This window comes from Ananas comosus, linkage group 11 (assembly GCF_001540865.1).
Source record: "Ananas comosus cultivar F153 linkage group 11, ASM154086v1, whole genome shotgun sequence".
Lineage (NCBI taxonomy): Eukaryota > Viridiplantae > Streptophyta > Magnoliopsida > Poales > Bromeliaceae > Ananas > Ananas comosus.
Window position 1 is genome coordinate 518,687 of NC_033631.1, and position 20,842 is coordinate 539,528.

Genomic DNA, 20,842 nt, shown 5'->3' on the forward strand with positions numbered 1-20,842 from the left:
ACATTTTATGTAAGTCTGGACAAACAAACCAACCTTCTACGTCGTTGTTAGAAGAAACCTGATAAATACCTTAATATGTATATTTAGAAACAAAACACAATCATCATACAACTGATTAAACAAACCTACTAGTATATAAAAATCCATACAATAAAGAGAACGAAATAGTATCCTGAATAAACCTTTTAAAATATGACCAATAATACGAGTCTGGTTACAATGGACAATGCCCCATACGACACCACGTACCATGACCATCTCTTTGTACCAAACGATCTCGATCCTAATCAACCTTGCCATAAAGGTCTTACACCAAGTAAATCTTGCAGTTATGTCTAGCTGTATATATTATTTCAGTTATTGAATGGAAACAAAGACATATCAAGAAAAGAAAGCAATTCCATAGTCTAACCTTAGAGGACCACTTCCCTACACGGAAAATCGACTACCGTGTTATGTACGACGTGGTGTCGGAATTTGTGACATGACAAGAAAGGAATTTTGATATGAAGAACATGTTGCAATGAACTTTTTGAATTATAATACTCTATAACAACCTCAGTTCGAGTGGAGCTTTCATTTACTTGGTTTGAACTATACTGTAAGATTCAACCCGTACTTAACAAAGGTTGCTTACGCGCAAGTTTGCAAATCTTAAGTGCTGCTTCAACTTATAAGTCCTACAAACCCTAGAAAGGGCATTTTATAGTTTCGTACAAAATAATGGTTAATTACAAATTCAGTTCGCAAAATTCGACCTTGATTCTAATTTAGTCCCCCATAGTCTCAACTGTAACAAATTACTCCCTAAAACTTGTCCTGCATAACAATTATGATTTTTCTATTAGTTTTTTTTTTTTCTGGGTCTTAAAAAGAAAAGGTGAAGCAATGTTTCTATCATTCTACTTCTCAACAGGCGAAATTGAAACCGATTTCAAGCCATAGGGACTAAACTGCGAATCAAAGAAAGAAAAATCAATGCCAAAACTACTATTTTGTAACAACCCTGAAGAATAAATGGTAGAAGTAGTAGTAGTAGTAGGAGTTAGCAGGGAGAGTAGTAAAAATGCCAACTTTACTCAGTTAAGATGGAGAATAAGGGCGGCAGCCGGTCGGAGAGGAGGAAGCGCGCCAAGCGGGACGGCGGGAAGGTGCTCGGGTGGAACTCCGACGAGGACTAGGGCATCCTGGGTGCTCCGAAGGAGAAGAGGGAGGATCGAGGTAGATGGGCGGAGGCTTCTGCAGGATCTGGAGGGCGGAGGAAGAGAGCGGAGGAACGGGTAACTCGATAGCGGGTAGCGGGCGGTCGGATTACCGGATCGGGCGTAAAACGCGGACCCAAGCCCCGCCTGGTTGTGGATAGTGCGGAGTAGGCGAACCCGCGAACCGCTTACCCGGTTAACATGTAGTTTCGGACCAAACAAAACCACCCAAGGCCCACAAGCAACCAGATTCAACCCATCAGGCCTCATTCCCCATTTTTGACAAATTGCTGTTAACCCCTAGTAGCTTAGTTTGCTTACAATTCAGTACAAGTTGTATAGGCTATATATAGTTAACGGGATGTAATTGCAAGGCATGAAGGAATGAAATGAATTAGTCTATTTTCTCCCCAAAAGTTCTTCTCCAAACCCTACTTCTTCTCCACTACTTCTCTTCCCCATTTCTTTCCCCCCAATCCTCTATCTCTATCTCTAGCTATATTTCTACTCCCTATTCTCTACTATTTCTCTCCCTAATTCTCTTCTTTCTCTTCCCTATCTCTGTCACCGTCTCTCTCTTACCTCATTTTACCTCAGTTTCTTACCACGAATCCGTCGGAGCCGCGACCGGAAGCACCAAGAACAGGAATATACAAGCCGGGATATTACATATTTCTACCACAAAATTCGTAACTAATCTTTTCTTCCATATGCTGATACTACACAATTAAGCTTCAACCACAGCTTACAAGATGGATGCTACGCCACATTCACAAGTCGATTTAAGAACAAAAAGGGGGAGATTAAAGCGGATAAGGTGAATTGAGAAAGGGCCCTACTAACCCTAGGGCGAACCTTTGGATGAAGCTTCGCCTCGAAAACGGCGGCGGCGGCGGCGGAGGGAGACGGGGTCGGCGCCGCCGCACCTAGGGAAGAGAGAGGAATCCCTCGCCGCCTCCGTAGAGAAGAGAGAGAGGGGGAGAGAGAGAAACCCTAGGAGAGAGAGAGAAAGAGTAGTAGGGCCCCTAGGAATCCCTCCGCCGCCGCCGCTTTCGAGGCGAAGCTTCATCCAAAGGTTCGCCCTAGGGTTAGTAGGGCCCTTTCTCAATCCACCTTATCCGCTTTAATTTTATTATTTTGTAGGGACACATTTACAATTAACCCAAACCATAAACAAACCCCTTCTCTCTTTCTCTTCCCCCTCTCTCTCTCTCTCCGACTCTTTCTCTCTCTCTCCTAGGGTTTCTCTCTCTCCCCCTCTCTCTCTTCTCCACGGAGGCGGCGAGGGATCCCTCTCTCTTCCCTAGGTGCGGCGGCGTCGACCCCGTCTCCCTCCGCCGCAGCCGCCGCCGCCGCCGCCGCTTTCGAGGCGAAGCTTCATCCAAAGGTTCGCCCTAGGGTTAGTAGGGCCCTTTCTCAATCCACCTTATCCGCTTTAATCTCCCCCTTTTTGTTCTTAAATCGACTTGTGAATGTGGCGAAGCATCCATCTTGTAAGCTGTGGTTGAAGCTTAATTGTGTATTATCAGCATATGGAAGAAGAGATTAGTTACGAATTTTGTGGTAGAAATATGTAGTTTTCCGGCATTGTATTTTCCTGTTTCTTGGTGCTTCACAATTCGGTCGCTATAGCTTCGAAATCGGTTTCGTTTTCAGCTGCTGAGAAGTAGAATGATAGTACGATTGTTTTGTATGAGACTGTGACAGATGCATTTTCTAGGGTTTGTAGAACTTAGAAGTTGAAGCATTAGTTAGAGATTTAGTAGAGCCTAGGGCGTAAGCAACCTTTAGTTCTGTAGATATAGATTCAGACCTGTTTGTTTGGTTGGAAAGAAATGGGGCAGATAATCTAGTTTGGACGTTGTATGGTATTGTAGATATATATTTGTTTTGTGTTAGGAGTATGTTGACTAATTTGTTTGGATTCCTTCATGTCTTTCAATTAGGTCTCGTTAACTTTCTCTTGCTTATATAACTTAGTACTTATTTGTAAGCAATTTTAGCTACTAGGGGTTATTATGCTCAGACCAATGTTGTCTGTTATGGGGTATGCTGTGGTGCATGGTACTAGTTGAGAATCATGGTTTGCTTGTGCTAGGCCTTGGTTGGTTTTGTTTTGTCCAGAATGTGGTTCATGTTAGACCGGTTAAGCGGTTCGCGGGTTCGCCATACTCTGCACTAAAGTCCATAACTTGGCTTTGTTTGTGTCTGCGTTCTTTTCTTTCGTTCCGGTAATCATGCCCACTTAGAATGTCCTATCAAGTTTGGTTCCTTCTCTTTCGAGCTGATCTTGACTCCGACAATATCCTCCTGATACTAAGTTTTTCAAGTAACGTTGTACTAGTTCGTCTAGTTTTAAGGGAGAACTTTACCGTGTTTCGCTTGGTGCAGCTTGTACTGTGCGATCAGCTTAATCTTATGCAGATCCACTTGACTAGTAGAGTTGCAATCTTACTACCTCTAACGAAATGAATAGAACTATACTGATACTAAGTTATGCTTGATTGGACTTTGTTATATATGTTGTTTTGTATTGATGTTCTTTCTTAAGCACATTGTGGCAATACCGTTCCAACTGATCCTGGCTCTAGCACAACCATTTTTTTCTACCAGGTTACCATGCTCCACAGCATACCCCGTAACAGGTGACATTGAGTCTTGAGCATAATAGCCTTTATATTTTTATTTTCCTAATAAGTCCTATGATAAAGCAATATATATTATATATCTAATTATTTATGATCATCTATATAAATATAGATTAACATACTACTTATATAAATGTAAGATTTATATGTATTCGAATTGCATTATTGAGTCCGAAGACGATTGTTGCTGCATCTTCCAAGCTCGTGTTCAGGTCGTGTTTGTCTCGTTTACCTAACCGAGCGATTCGATCTCGAGCTCATTTTTAGTCGAATACGAGCTGGCTTGCGAATAGCGAGTTGGATTGCCACCCCTACCGAACACGAGCCGGCCTCAGCTCACTTGTGTTCGGCTAGTTGACACTTAGTTGCAAATAGTTGTAATTGCATTGTATTTTTATATTATTTATGGTCGGTAAAAGTGTTATTAATTCTTTCTGTTTTTACACTAAAATTTCGGTTGCAACCGTTACTCAGTAATTTTGTTGCAATAATTTAAGGATTATTGCTTCAAAAGTCCTAATTATCAAATGTGTTTTTCTTTAGCTTCAAAATAAACAAATTTTGTCTTTACCATAAGTTAGAATGATAGGTAACATAAAAATAAAATATTAAAATTGATAAATGATATAAAATATTATAAATAAAAACTAATTATATTTGATCAACTAACAGGAAGGAATATATTATTTATAAATTTACAATTTTAGAGAGGTATATTTTTTTAAGAAACTATTGACGGGTCGGAGTTTGGATAAGTTTCAAGAGAAAAGCCTAACCCGAATCCGTGAACCAACTCCGAAATCGAACCCGAATTCGAACCCAACGGATTTTGAAAATTCATATTCAAAATCTAAAATCAAACCAAACAAAAAACTTGAAACTTGAGCCTGAACCCGAACTCGAAAATTCGAACTCGAAACAATCATTTTTCTTTACCATATTTCAAAATTATATTATATTAAAATATACAATTTTAAAATATAATTCATTCAAATGTAACATTAAATGTTGATACTAAAACAAAATCTATTCGGTTCGGATCAGGATACACATAAAATTCATATCCGAATCTGAATTTATCAAATTTTATTTTTATATTCGAAATTATACCCACTTTCGAGTTTGGATCCGCATAAAATTTTGTGCATCCATACCCGTTGACATCTCCAACCGATACATTCTAGGGACAAGTATATTCAATTTTATTATTTTGTAGGGACACATTTACAATTAACCCAAACCATAAACAAACCCCTTCTCTCTTTCTCTTCCCCCTCTCTCTCTCTTTCCGACTCTTTCTCTCTCTCTCCTAGGGTTTCTCTCTCTCCCCCTCTCTCTCTTCTCCACGGAGGCGGCGAGGGATCCCTCTCTCTCTTCTCCACGGAGCCGGCGAGGGATCCCTCTCTCTTCCCTAGGTGCGGCGGCGTCGACCCCGTCTCCCTCCGCCGCAGCCGCCGCCGCCGCTTTCGAGGCGAAGCTTCATCCAAAGGTNAGATAATCAAAAAAAAAAAAGACCCAGAATTTTAAGCATTGCCACTTAGAGAAAAAGATAGTAAGACGAAGAGTTGTCCGCTTTAACTTCGGCTAAAGTTCGGTATCCCTGAATTGACGCTTAGTTTCTACCTACGAAGTTACGGTGTAAGTGATCAGCTAAAACATTGTTGGGCCACCTCTAATTTAGCCTATCTTCATCATCATCATCATCCTCAATCGTCCCTCTCATCATTTTTACGGTTGAAATGAGTCAATTCTACCTCTTATTCCCGCCGTCGGCCAGCCTCTCCTCCTTCGCGCGGTTCGCCCTGCCGCCCTTCCACGAGCCCACCTTGAGGCTGCTCCTGATCCCGTAGGACCCACGAGGCTTCCTCTTCTCCCTCCTAGCTCCATCTACCCGCCTCCGAAGACGTCCTAGACCTCCCGCCTCCTTCTCTCGCCTCCTTGCCCATTGAGCTATCGCCCATCGCCCGCCAGCCTAATGGCCTAGCCCGCATTTTGCGCCTGGGTTCGGGGCGGACCAACACCTATCACGCCTCATCCGCTTGGGCGCTTGGCGAATGGGCCAATTGTACATCAAAGCCTGGTTTGTTTTGGTGGGTTCCGGGTGTTCGTTGGTCTAAGTTGGGTAGTCCGGAGTAAGGGGTAAAAACTGTTTAACGACAATTGGGGATCATCGAATCAAACGAATGTTAAGTCATGTTCAACATATCCGATATATATCAATTGCCCTACATTAACGTTCCGTACTTCCTTACTTTACTTAATCAGATAAAAGAGGGGTTTTCAAGAAGAGGTTTGGGATGAAGAAGAGGTGATGAAGAGAAGGGGTAAAGAAAGGGGGGTTAGGAGATAGAGATAGAGATCGATATAAAGATGAGGGATAAGAGATGATAAAGAGAGGGATTAAGAGAAGAAAGAGAAGGGATAGAGACAGTGGCAGAGAGAGAATGGAGTAAAATGGAGTCAAAGAATGGTGCTTAGGCAGCCTCGGCGCTGGCCTTCGTGGTTCTTGTCCTTATATGTTCGGCCCTATAATGTATAAAGATGGTGTTTTAAGCATTGATTAGAAAAGAAGGTATACGACTATGATGTGTTAATTCGAAGTTGGTGTCGAATGTTCTACCTACGATGCGGTGTAAGTGTTCAGCTAAATTCTTGTTTTTCCCCCTCTAATTTCGCCTATTACTAATGGAAAATCATAATTGTTATGCAGGACAAGTTTTAGGGAGTAATTTGTTACAGTTGAGACTATGGGGGACTAAATTAGAATCAAGGTCGAATTTTGCGAACTGAATTTGTTATTAACCATTGTTTTGTATGAAACTATAAGATGCATTTTCTAGGGTTTGTAGAACTTACAAGTTGAAGCAGTACTTAAGATTTGTGAGCCTGCGCGTAAGCAACCTTTGTTCTGTAAAATACATTCAGACCTGTTTGTTTGGTTGGAAGATGCAGCAATAATCTACTTTGGACCTTTATGGTATTATACATATATATTTGTTTTGTGTTAGGAGTATGTTGACTAATTTGTTTGGATGATCATATATTTTTAGGTATGTTATTTCTCTTGCTTTATCTTAGGACTTATTTGGAAAATTTTATACTGGTTATTATGCTCAGACCAATGTTACCTGTTACGGGGTATGCTGTGGTGCATGGTACTAGTAGAGAAACATGGTTTGCTAGAGCTAGGATTAGTTGGAACGGTATTTCCAGAATGTGGTTCATTTAGAACGTCAATACAGATCGACATATATAATAAAGTCAATAACTTACCTTTGTTTCTGTATAGTTCTTTTTTTTCGTTAAGGTATCAGGTTGGAATCTCCTGGTGAAGGGATGTGCCTTTTAGCTGATGGCACAATACATGCTGCACCACAGCCTTAAACACTGTACTGTTCTTTCCTTAAAACTATACTTCTTGTACAACGTTACTTGAAAAACTTAATATTATGAGATATTGTTGGAGTCAAGCTCACCTCGAAAGTAAATGAACCAAACTTGATATGACATTCTAAGTTGGGCATGATTGGACTTGGTTTTTGAACTTGCTTATATATATGATGCTCCTAAGTTGAGGCCCGCCAAAGGACTGAATATACACAATCATTAAATTCTAAGGTTAAGCTCAACCATGTAAAAGCAGACTTGATGGCTGGTTTAGATATCGGCCTACCATGTTATTTCCAATTTACAAGATATGAGAGTCCAGCTATGTTTAACATTACGGACCAATTACTACTTGCTAATGAACAAGTGTAAGTAGAATTAGTTTTTCTAATTCCCTACATTGTTTTGTCATAACCTTTCCATGCTATGTGTCAACAAAGAAAAATACTATTGATATTTTGCCTGTTGGTGGTTACAAAGGAATGTATGAATTATATGTTTGATACTTTTTCCTTTTGGCATTACAAAAACTTCTCTTTTTCATTTCTGTCTAGATTAGATGGGGAGGAAACAAGAGAAGAGGCGATCCTTAGCTACAAACCAGGGAATGAGTCACGGTTTAACACTCCGTGAGGAAAATACTGGTAAGAAGACTGTTGATGTGACTTCCATTTTGAGGATACAACATCTTAAACGTTTGGCAACATGGGCGAGCGGAGAGGCTCGAATACCTCCTCTCGGAGCGTTGCTTGGTGAACGTCTAGCTGCCAATGCCGAGGCTTCGGGAGTCCCTTTAGACTCGTCTACTTTTCTTTGCCAAAGGTGAGATTTATGTTATATACATGCCTGCCTTAACATATATCATTGGCTTAAGGGTATTTCTTTTGATACGAGCGAAAATCAGGGCAGAGTGTAGTGAAGCTTGAGTTTCGCCGAGCTTCACCTTTGCATGGTGGTTATTTGTATGTCTGCAAGACACTCAGAAAAGTCAAAGATCTAAGAGGTAGAATTAGACAGACGTAGAATTTGTTATTCTTCATGCTCTCTTGTTTTATGAAAACGACTTCGGCTCAGAGTGCGCATAAGCCATTTCTGGGGAGTGAGGCTTGTGTGCATAAGCCATTTCTGGGGAGTGAGGCTTGTCGCAAAATCGTAGTTTTGCTACAGTTCCAGTGAATGATTGGGCACTTGCATTGATACGAGCAATTGTTGCTCCGACTTCAAAACAAGTAGCCTCGTCATGTAACTGATAGAGTGCATAGTAATTAAACAGTGAAAGTGAAATATTATGCTATCATGGACCTTGACATTTGTAATAACTTAAATGTTTCCTTGTCAGCTAATAAATTGCAGCGGGTGACAGATGCTGAAATCTTATAAACAGTTTTACATTTCATTTTCATTATTAACCTTTTGAAGAATTTGAGTAGCTCAATCCTGTCTCTACAATTTGGTCACTATCTAGCCTTATTTTTCACCATCTCGTATCTCCAATAGTAAATTAGTAATATACATCGAACAACTGGCTGTTAATGGACTATAATTCTTGTTTTAGTTCGTCTCAGATAAACTTTTTGGTTGTGTGTGAAACAGATGTTTACTTGAAGCAACCCATTTAAATGCTATTTCTTTTAGGGGGTGTTTCGTACAAATGAAATTTTGCATGAGAGCCTTCAGTGAAGTTCTTCGTATTTTTGTTCTGATGTTACATTCAAATTAAACGGGACTACTATGAATTTTAATGAGGATTTATATAATGTTATGCAGGTGCGAGACCGTCCTACAGCCCGGTTTCAACTGCACCGTCCGCATAAAGAAGAAACCAAACAAGCCGAGAAGACGAAAGAAGTCGCGCATTCCTTCTCAAAACAATGTTATCTACACATGCCATTTTTGTTCTCACCCAAACATAAGATGGGGTACCCCCAAAGGCCATCTTAAGAGCTTATCTGCTCCAAGAAGCAGCTCTCAATCCGACTCGAAGCGCGATCAATCATCCATCAAGGAGTTAACGGACAAGAAAGCAGAATCCATTTCCGAGTTGAATCATATCACTCCCGAAAAGGTTAAAGCAGTAGAAGAGGTAGCTTTGAAGCACCCGACGACTCCATTAGTAAGACCAGTTAACATGCCCGACAATAAACAGAAGGGTTCTGCTTCTGCATCTGAGAAGCTTCTTCGGAATGACGTAAATAGTTCTTCAAGACCAGATTCTGAGAAAAGGGCCGGTGGTTCGAGTAAGCGGAGGAGGAAAGGATGGTCTAGTCTTAAAGAGATTACTGAAAACAATGAGCTCCAGTGTGCCAGGAGCATCAACAATTTTGTGATCCCATTTGTTATGTAAACAATGTTTTGTTTTATCTTACAAAAAGCGATGAAGAGGTGGAATTATGAGAAATTTTGCCAGATATAAAAGTGAATTTCTTTTGCCTGGTGGGAGCTTTACGTAAAAAGTACTGTATGAATAGAGTTATTTGAATAAGCACTTGAAAATTTTCATTAAAATTTGCCCGACAGCTTCCAATTGCAGCTTCCGTCTATCGAAAAATCCAGAATAGAATAAGCTGTTCTTAAAGTCAGGCCAAATAAGCAGAAGTTCGACACTCGTCAGAACCTTTTAGGCAAAATAAAACACGAAACACGGAAAACATACTCAAATCGCAAGTTCCGGTACCACCATCGTGACATCTTCTTCTCCGCCGCTTCTTTGAGTGATCTGCAACTCATAATCTTCTCTTCCATTTTCAGAGCATATCTGAAGCACCCTTTTTTCTCTGCATTCTTTCAGCATGAACTTGAATGTGAAGCACTCCTTCAAAGGGAAGGTTTTGTTGCTCCTAATCCCACCACCTCTCTTGTTGTGGTATCCAGGGTAATCCACCTTCTTGAACTCCACCTTCTCATGCAACTGAAACCCTTCTTTCTCTGCAATTTCCTGCAGCTTCCACTCACAGTAAGGGTAGTCATCCCTGTGTGACACATGCACTTCACCACCTTCACTAAGCATGAATTTTGCACTCCTGAAAAATGCCCTGAGTAGCTCCTTGTGCCTCCTGCATTGAATGCACATTTCATAAAAAAATGAAGACTGGATAAACATGCATGCATGCCCGATATTACTTGTGGAAGATACGTACATTGGAAATAGCCACCGTGGATTGGCTGAAAGTGACCAGATTCATTGTATGTGATTTGTACCGATAAATACTGATCCGTCAATATTATTATCGTATTAGGTTATATTCAATTCACTGTGTAGTTGTTCTTACGTGAGAAGTTTGATTAAAGATTCCTTTTATATCTCTAATAACATTTTTTTTTTAAAAAAAAGAAAAAAATCTTTTGTCTAACAGTTTTTCATAATAAGGGCAATAAAAGGAGATATGCTTTTAGAAACTTAAAAGATTACTAGAAAAATAAGGTTTTAATTTTTTTTTTTTATGAGCTATGATTGATATTAGCATATTTATATTTACGACACACAAATTACATACAATGAATTTGGTCGGTTTCGGTAAGTATATATATAGTAACAAATTTTACTATACATATCTGTCATTAGTAATACAAGAACTGCTAATATCACCACCCTTCTCTTATCCGCTCCAGTGACTTATATAACTACACACATATCTCGTACGATGAATCTGATCAGTTTCAGTCAATATAATGAGTCAGTCATTGATAACATCAGAACCGTTGATCTCACCATGCACCTTTCTCTTATATATATATATATATATATATACATCCATTCCTTGAAACAACAATTGCTTTTAGCAATTGCACTTCTTGACAGTTATGGAGTACTGCATATAATTCACAAATTAATTCAAAAAAATAAAGAAAAAAGAAAAGAGAAAAAAAAGAACAAGTTTGTGATCTACATATATTGAACTGGTGATTATGATCATACCTGATAAGCTCAGCATGCCTCTCACAGTAGAAAGGATCATGCCCAGCATGAGGGAAGTTGAAGACGACGCGGTCGAACCTCGTCATCCGCTTCAGCGCGACGTGCTCGTGCATGTCGCGCACGTCGATGCCATGCACGACGGTGCACCCGCGCTCTGCGAGCTCCGCGAGGTGCGCCGTCGAGGTCCAGTGCTTTGTGGGCAGCTCATCTGGGGTGAATATATATATTTTCATGTACATGTAGAAGATGAAGTACACATGCATGCATATGCAATGTTTACTATGTATGTATATTGATGGATTAATTAATTTGGTATTTATATATGAACATGCAATATATTATATATATATGATTAGTAGTCGATTGAGATCACATAAATTTTGTTAAAAATGTAACAATTTTATCTTCTCTTTTGTGGAATTTTAGATATTTTAAGTCAATTTATGTAGAAATATAAAAAGTTCAAACATTTAATCGAAATAGTCCAAAGATTATAAGCACATATGAACCCAAAAAATCTTCCAAATGAAAGTTAATAAAAAAAAAAGCCAAAAGGATGCAAGAATTAATTATCTTTTTACTTATCATTTTAGTTATCTTTTTTTTTTTATTTGTTGCCTTTTTGGTGCAATTAATTGGGGTTAATTAATCGATCAAAATTGAGTTTCATTTGGAAGATAATAAAAAAAAAAGCCAAAAGGATGCAAGAATTTATATATATATATATATATATATATTCTCAAGCCTTAGTGAAACTTTGATTTCGATCTTTATATGATGAAAATCTTCATTAATTCACTCCGACAAATAAAAATTTTAGTGAAAGTTATTATTTAATAAGTCTAACTGCTAGATATGTTAATTTGAACTAAATTTGATAAATTTGAAAATTAAAAAAATTGTAGTAAGTTGTAGTTCTAATAATTTAAAGTTACCGATTGTAGCTCATTTAAACGCTGGTAAATTAAATCGGCTGTTTATATAAGATTTTGGCAATCTAAGTTAAAGATTTTTCAAATTTATCGAATATAGCATAATAATCTACCATAGCTAACGGCTATGCTTAAAAGATAGTGGTTTGTATATATTATGTTTTCATTTGAAAGAATAAATAAAGATTGAGTTTAATGGTTTCATTAATTTGATTTAATTTGATTTAATTTGATTCTCACATCCCCAATTAATTTAATATTATATCTCTAACATAAACAAAATTTTTACAATGGTATATTACTTGGTACGATTGTTGTTCTTTATTTTTAATTTTTTCGTTTTAGCAATTCTTGCACCTACTCCTGCTACTGAACCATGTAATTAAATTCATGTGTGCAAAACGTGGAGGCTTATTTAATTAACATTAGGATAATTTAATTTATTTAAATTAGAATTTAATTCTTATATATAAACCAAATTATATATATATTTTATAGATTTCATTAATATACAAAAATGTATTATACAATATGTTCAACAATTAATATTGTTTTTTAATTTAAAATTTCATGTTTAATATACATTTTTATTCTTCTTTAATACTTTGTCATGCATAGTAGTTTTTGATATATCTCACTAGCTCTAATGCTTATCATAAAAAATAAACATGCGTTAGCTTTTTATCCTTTTTGAAATTTATAGTGGAGACACCAAAGTGTAAAAAATAAAATCGTGAGACATTAAATTTTATATAGTTCACCAAAGCGTAAAAAAATAAAATCATGAGACATTAAATTTCGCATAGTTAAATCATGGGGAATCAAAGTAAAAAGAGACAAATAATAGGGGAGGTGATAAAAAAAAGGGCAATTTAGTCACTATTTCAATTTCGATTTTCTATCTTTTTATTTATAAGCTATTTTAATCCACCCTATAGACTTCAAAAAACATATATTAAATTCTTTTACAATCGTCTTCTCGACTACTTTTTTCTTTTTACTTTGGTATCCCATAATTTAGCTATGTGAAATTTGGTGACCTATGATTTCACTCTTTTATACATACTCTATACCACATCTCTAATTTTTTTTTTTCTTTTCAAATTATCGTTTCATTACGTTTTGTATAACCTTCTCACTAGTTCTTAGAAATATCTTCAAATTATCGTTTCATTACGAAAATAATTGTAGTAATGATAAATGAGATTTTCGAATTCGACGAGACTATAGTACACTTTATTAGCACATGAGATTTTCGAATTCGACAATCTCTTGCCACAAATATATAAAAAAATATTAATGGTTATAACAGCAGTACCAAAACAACTGTATGTTAAATTAATCGCGTAAATTTAACATATTTTCATCAACTTTGTTACCTACCCTCAACTCTATAGGAAGAATCTTCCATGTTAATTTGTTTAGGATCAGGAAAACTAACTTAGTTGGAATTTAGTAGAATTAATCGATTAATCCCAATTATACCTCTTATATGAACGTACCTACAAAGTATAAAATGATCACTTTCTACGATGTAACGTAAAAAGTATTTTCATTGATTTAACCAGTGTGGTATATTATATCGCTTTTGAAGTTTTGGGGGGGGACACCAAAGCATCAAAGAGTGAAACGGGAGGACACCAAAGAAAAAAGAGAAAAAGAATAGTTAAAGTAATAAAAAAAAAGAATTTAGTCACTATTTCAATTTTAATTTTCCATGATTTCACTTATAAACTATTTAGATCTATACATATACTGCAAAAAACATATATTAAATTACTTTATAATTGCTTTTTCCATGGCTTTTCTATTTTTGCTTTGGTGTACCCCCATTAAACTATGTAAAATTTAGTGTCCTCCATTTCATTCTTTGATGCTTGGTATACCCCAAAAAAAACTTCAAAAGGTGATATTATATATTTCCCTATTCCAACTCTATATTTATATCTTATATCTTTTCATATTTTTATTGATTTAGTCAGGTTAGTTTGTCCGGTATTCACACAATGTATAATTTAAGAATAACCCTGGTTGAGTGTAGATAGATAAATTAAATAATTAAATAATTAATAATTAATTAATTGTTGTAATTTCCTCCCAAACCCCTGGAATCTCACTGTGCACAGGGCGTTTTGGAGGAGAAGAGAGAGGAAGATATGTGTGTGTGTGTGTGTATATATATATATATATATATATATATATATATATATATATATATATATATATATATTATGTTTTAAATTTTAAAACTATAAAAATTTAAAATTTCAAAATTTAAAATTTAAATTATAAATTATAAAATTTAATATTATAAATAAAGGTTTAAAATTTGAAGAGTTTTAAATTTTAAAATTTAGAGATTTAAGATTATTATGCGCATTATTTAGCGCATTATTTTAGATTGTATTATTTACATTAAATTTAATGTATTTTATAGCGACATATTTTTTTATATCTTAAATTTAAAATCCTGATTTTAAAATCTTTATATCACGTATACACATATATATATTAATTAAAATAATTTATTTAAAAAAAATGTTAAAAAAAAATAAATAACCAAAAGAATTTAATAAAACTATCCAAATAGAGTTTAAGAAAAGTATATTTAAAATATTTTATTTAATAACATATTTAAATAAAACGCGTATTAATAAAAATATATTAAAAAATAAATTAATTATTAATCTGAATATTTTGATATATTTTTATAATTTTTTATATATTAAATAATATTTTTATTAAAATATAGGCGTCGTAGCGCGCCCATTAAGTGATTAGTCCGTATTGTACTCCCATATATTTTTTATCCCAATTAATGTATGTCCAGGAGTGTTTATATCACTTAATGTTTATATAAAGACGTTTCAAATTGAAAGTATTCAATAAGGATATTTCAAAGATTATAAAAGTCTATACAGAGAAACCAAACAATAGCAATCTCTTGACAATCTTTTGACAAATATAAAGGTTAAAACCGTAGTGTTTATATAAGGAGTTTTTCAATATTGTCATATTATATTCTTCTCATTTTTACAGTTTTTAATTGGGTCTATTTCATAAATTGGTTACCAATTGATTTAAAAAGACTGTCTAAGATTGTCATCCCTGAATAGACTTTTATAAATCTGAAAACATCCCTATTGAATACTTTCAATTTGAAATGTCCTTATATAAATATTAAGTGATATAAACGTTCCTGGACATACGTTAATTGGGATATACTCAGGCAGATTATATGAAAGCTTTCATGGCCCTGAAGGCACGAACATTTAACAAAAGCTACTATCCTGTAGGCTAAGCTACTAGCCGAGGCAATCCATATTAGATGGGATAACCTTGATAGATCTTTGGTTTCAAATATTAAAAAACTGTAGTAAATGATTCGTTAGTTTTCCAGGGTTTTTACTGATAAAATTACCGGCTACGCCATGCAAAAATTCAAGTTGCCACATCTTCATAGGTTTAATGTACTTTTAAATTTTCTTTTAAGATGAATTGCAGTTATCGTTCTAGTTATGAAGGCTAAACTTTAAACTCAGGAAATAGTAACAAAAAATACTCTAAAAATAAAAGTCGGCAAGTAAAACTCCGATAAGCAAGTGATCCGTTTGCTTCAGTTTTTTAATACTTTAAACCAAAGATCTATCAAGGTTATCGCATCTAGTACAGATTACCTTGACTAGCGGCTTAGCCTGCAGGGTAGTAGCTTTTGTTGAATATTCATGCCTCCGGGAGCATGAAAGCTTTCGTATCCTCAGATTGATATATATATATATATATATATATATATATATATTAACTCGTGGATACGAAAATTTTCATGGTTCAGTAACCACGAACATTCAAAAATCGGGAACCTAATTCCCTACACGCCAATTCTACTACACCCAGGGGATCCCAATTCACCCACCAACCAACTTATCATATTAGATTGTCCACTTTTACTAGTTTCCGCATCTAGATTGCCATTTTTTAAATGTTCATGATTTATGAATCATGAAAATGTTCGTGGTATCGGCCTGAGATATATATATATATATATCTTGATCCGACTTTATGATAATTATCGTGGTTCAACAAACACGATAATCAAAAAATCGGAAACCTAAGTCTTTACACGCCAATCCTACTACACCCGGGGGATCCCAACTCACCCACTAACCAACTTATCATATTAGATTGCCTACTTTTATTAGTTCCTCCAATTAGATTGCCGTCTTTTGAACTATCGTGGTTCACAAACCACGATAGCTATCGTATCGTCGGCCTGAGATATATATATATATATCTTAATCCAATGATATGATAGATATCATGGCCTTGAGGTCATGATATGAGAACAAAAACTAGAATCTCACAAGTTTAATTGCTAGGTGTAGCAATTTATACTAAATCCCATATACTTCAAGAATCCTTATGTTAAAATCAAAAAAAGCTGTAGCAAATGAATCATTTATTTAATACAGTTTTACCTGCCACCTTTAACTTATTAAAAATTTTAAACTCATATCTTGAAAATTTAAGTTCTAGTTCTTACAATTAGAATTAGATCTATCAAATTTCATAAAGATAGTTTTAAACTTCTTTAAATCTAAGAAGACGTGGCAATTTGAGGTTTGAGCAGTATCGTCAATAACTTTTAACTGTTAAAACTTTACTAAACTAATATTTTATTTGATACGGCTTTTTTATATTTTAAAATAAAGATTTTTGAAATTTATGGGATTTAGTCAAAATTGCCTTACCTAGCAACTAAACTTGTGGGATTCTAGCTTTTGTTCTGATATCATGGCATCGGGTCCATTATATCTATCATATCCTCTGATCGAGAGAGAGAGAGAGAGAGAGAGAGAGAGAGAGATATATATATATATATATATATATATATCGTGTAATTAATTATATTCCAACTCTATATCTATATCAATTATCAAAAAAAAAAAAAAAAAGGAAGATTTATCAGGTTAGGTTGTTTAACCCGGGTTGGAGTAGAAGAACACACCGTAAGTGTACTGTTACGTTTTGGTTGGGTAGTTTTAGATACCTCTAGTACGTACCCTCTAGTACACGAATAGGTGAAAAGTGGTTTATGGGTGAAAAAAAAGGAAAATTAATTCCCTTTCGAAAATCCATAGAAATAAATACAAGTAACTAATGTAGATCAACTGTTTACGAACTTAGTTTGTTTTATCTCTCTTTACTGTATTTGTGATTATACCGAAGATTTGATTCTAATAGACGTGAAAGGGAATATACGTGTAGATTCAAAACTAATTTTATCTATCTCGTTTCTTATTACTATGTGTACAAAAGTTTTTATCTACCCTTGTTTTAGATTCGATTCCACTGACCAAATATATACCTGTAACATATTCTGAGTGGCCATACGTTAAACACGCTGAGTAAATTGATATGTTAAGAGTAGTAGGAAAAGATGAAAAAAAATAAAGACTTTCACAAGGTCTGTGGAAAAATATTCTCTCTAGGTGAGTTAAACGAGTTTATAAACGCAGTTTTTCGATCTTTCTCATTAAATCTCAAACTTAAAATGTGATGTTGTCTTGATCCAATATCGCTGTGTACAAACCCTGTGAAAACACATTCACATGGTAAATACGGTTTTGATTTTTTTTTTTAGATAATTACGAATTCATATTTTGGGTTAGGTTGGTTTTTATTTTCCAATGAGATGAGTTGGCTGGGGTAGGTCGGGTAAGCTGGGCTAATGTTTGTCTTTTCTTTTTTTTTTTTTCTTTTTAACTAACAGTTGAGGGGAAGAGGGGAGCGAGTTAGGTGACTTTAGGATCTGCTTCTCGGGAAGGGAGAGGAGGAGGAGGCGGTGGTGTCGGTTGCTCCATCTCAAGGCCGCCAACGATTTACGAATTTACTCACAATCATTTAATCGTCGTGAGAAAAATACAATATCGCTGTGAAAAATTGACAGTGATATATGGATCGCTGGGTTGTATATCGTTGTGAAAAATTATCACAGCCATCAAATCAGTCGTCATAAAAAAACTGGACGTCACTGTAAATTTTCACAGCGATATATGGCAAAAACAACATCACAATCCGTGCAAAATCACCGAAATAATTCTCATAATTAATCTTATAAATAGGAAATAATCTATTACATTTTTGTTTTTAAAACCGGGATAGGTATGTATGTTACAAGTTCCTGGTAAAATATGGTTCAGTTAAAGTTCAATTACCTATATCTTAGTTCTAGGTAGGATTACCACTGAAATCACTCACGTACTAGATCATCACCAGGAATCTCCACCTTGGTTTGTTCCCTGTTCTAAACCAGGGAGTACACTCAAAAACTATTTACCTGGTTGTATATACTATAGAAGTGAAAGTACCTACGATGTTGAATTGTTATTATTCTTGTTTATAAAATCCTTTATAATTCTTATATAGATTTAATAAAAAAAATGATTTAGGAAAAAATTCATTGTAGTATCGTCTTAGTCGGAATTTTGAGGTAACAACGATAACACAAATAAATAACCCTATTAACGGATATATAGAGAGGATGCAAACTTTTATAGATTAAATGGAGAAAAAAAAAAGAAAGATTTTATGGCGAGTATACAAAGTGGCAATAACATTTCATGGGGGCGTCAATAGAGGACAATTCAATTGAATCTAATTTGTACTCAATTTATAGATGGTGTCAATTCTTTTTATTTTTATGGTTAAAACGGGAATTAATTCCTGTTTATTCTTCGCAACCACTGCCATCTCCCCATATAAACTTTTCTGGTTTTCAGTTTTATTAAAAACACGGGGACTGAAATTTCTGTTTATTCTTTTCAGCCACTACCACCTTCTCATATAAATTTTCCCATTTTATCATTAAAATATGTCTATTGTCTCAAGTAATTGTCTAAAATTGGGATCTTTATATAAACTTTATCCAACCTTGTATTTTTCCCATAAAAGTTATAATCGGAAGATTCTCCCTATTTAGTTTTTCAGCCTTTGAAAAGTCTCCGTTTATATTCGTTAACGGGGAATAAATAAATACATAAGTGTAATGTACACTCGACTTCACATTTTTAATTAAGACTTGGTAAAAGATGATATGGCTAGTAAACCTATTATCGTCTGTATATATTGTAAAATTTTGTAATACAGTCACTAAGTTTATTCTTTATAAAAAAGAATTTTAACCCGGTTTTTAGTGTTTTTATACTATCATACCTATCACGAAAATAATAAATAAATAAATAAATAGTAAAAAACATCGGTTAAGTTTGAAGGGTTGGTTTCTGTGTTATCCCTATTCTAGAACTTAGTATCCAACGTATTTCCTATAGATACATAGAAAGTGAGTTTATTTATTTATTTATTTTTATATAAATAAGTATATAGAAAGTAACTTTAACAGGGTGACTTATTACCTATTCCTATTTCCCCTACTGTTATTATAACTTAGATCACTGGTGGTAAAATTAAGGTAGGAGATTTTTATTAGATAGAGTCTATTCGTGCTTGATTTGTTTAAAATACAAACCAACTCTTAACTTATTAGATAATCTTATTCTTTTTATTATAAAACTACCAATAGCGGTCCTTATTATCACCCTTATTCTTATTAATATTAAAGTTTTATCTTTATAAAGTGGAATTGTGACACATCCTACTACCTCTTCATATAATCAATCAATTAATTAATATTTTATAATCAATAAACAAACTAATCAATCTACTTATTAATCAATTATTTAATTAATCTAATCAACATAATAATATTGAGGAGAATCATGAACTTAGTGTTAATAGAGAGAATGGTTTTCTTTTTCTTTTTTTAATGTTTATTATGCTTATTGTATCCCAAAAGAAAAAGTATATTAATTTATTGTATAAGTAATGTTCACGTAAAAGGTGTTTAATTCATAGTTGTGTTTTGGTACATTTACTTTGTTTATTAATGTTCTTCGGGTACCTCCGGTACATGTTTTTGTCGTCAATGTAGAGGTGTTCTTGGAGTTTAAATATGTGTAGTGTTTCTTTGAGTTTTCATGGTTTAGTGTATAAGTGTTTTTGAGTTTACCAACAAGGAACTGTAGCCGTAAACTAAAGTGCAGTGTACTAGGTAGCCTTTGTATTTTGCTTCGGAGCTAGTTCCTCTCTTTATCAAGCAAGCTACTCGCAAAGTGGTGGTGGTGGGATAAAAAGCTCTACTTTAATTTTGAAGCATTCCAAATTCGATATTTATAAGTATCCTTTGTAGTAAACGTAGTGAACAAGTTTGGTTTATACGTATGGGTTTATGATCTAATTTCGGCGTATGTCATAGTCTTTGTTATACGCGGTATATATACAACGCTTATTAGAGTTATTGTAAATTTTCGTGCAGCTGCGTAATATCGACGACGTAGTTCTTTAGTATTATATTCTCTCCGAACAGTACACTTTATACCTTAAATATGCTAAAAAAAAAAAAGTCTTTGAACTTGTATGCTTTCTATTCCTTTGACTTGTAGTTGTTCAATACTCACAAAACGCTTTTTGAATCACAGCACCCAGCCTGTTTGTTAGTTTCACCCTCTAGTATTTGGCTTTGGTCATGTTCAAGAGAAGTAAACAAACTAGTATTTGGCTTTGGTTTTTGAGAAGTTTGGCTTTGAGACTCTTTTGGGTCCTGTGTTCCCTTTAGCTTTAGTTATGTGACACGGAGTTAAAGCAACCCCGATTCTACGAAGAAAACTATAGCATGAGTGCGCTAGCTGAAATTCATCTGGT

General features: G+C 34.9%; 2 protein-coding genes and 1 long non-coding RNA gene across 4 annotated transcripts; 1 reads left to right on the forward strand and 2 right to left on the reverse strand.

The window, feature by feature from the left end:
* Positions 789-2,786, reverse strand: LOC109717844. Its single transcript, XR_002218322.1, has 2 exons — positions 2,628-2,786; positions 789-2,315 (listed from the first exon to the last, which is right to left on the reverse strand). It is a non-coding gene; the product is annotated as an uncharacterized LOC109717844 (long non-coding RNA).
* On the forward strand, positions 6,537-9,668 carry LOC109717709. Of its 2 annotated transcripts, none has more exons than XM_020243585.1 (3): positions 6,537-7,239; positions 7,792-8,059; positions 9,005-9,668. In XM_020243585.1, the coding sequence occupies exons 2-3, from the start codon at positions 7,797-7,799 to the stop codon at positions 9,579-9,581; spliced, it is 840 nt and encodes a 279-aa protein (XP_020099174.1). In that variant the 5' UTR covers positions 6,537-7,239; positions 7,792-7,796; the 3' UTR covers positions 9,582-9,668. The 2 variants fall into 2 exon arrangements, with proteins under 2 accessions (XP_020099174.1, XP_020099175.1); XM_020243586.1 differs by having other exon boundaries at positions 7,797-8,059.
* LOC109717522 (uncharacterized protein At4g26485-like) lies at positions 9,891-11,416 on the reverse strand. The gene is made up of 2 exons (XM_020243365.1): positions 11,201-11,416; positions 9,891-10,280 (listed from the first exon to the last, which is right to left on the reverse strand). The coding sequence occupies exons 1-2, from the start codon at positions 11,414-11,416 to the stop codon at positions 9,891-9,893; spliced, it is 606 nt and encodes a 201-aa protein (XP_020098954.1).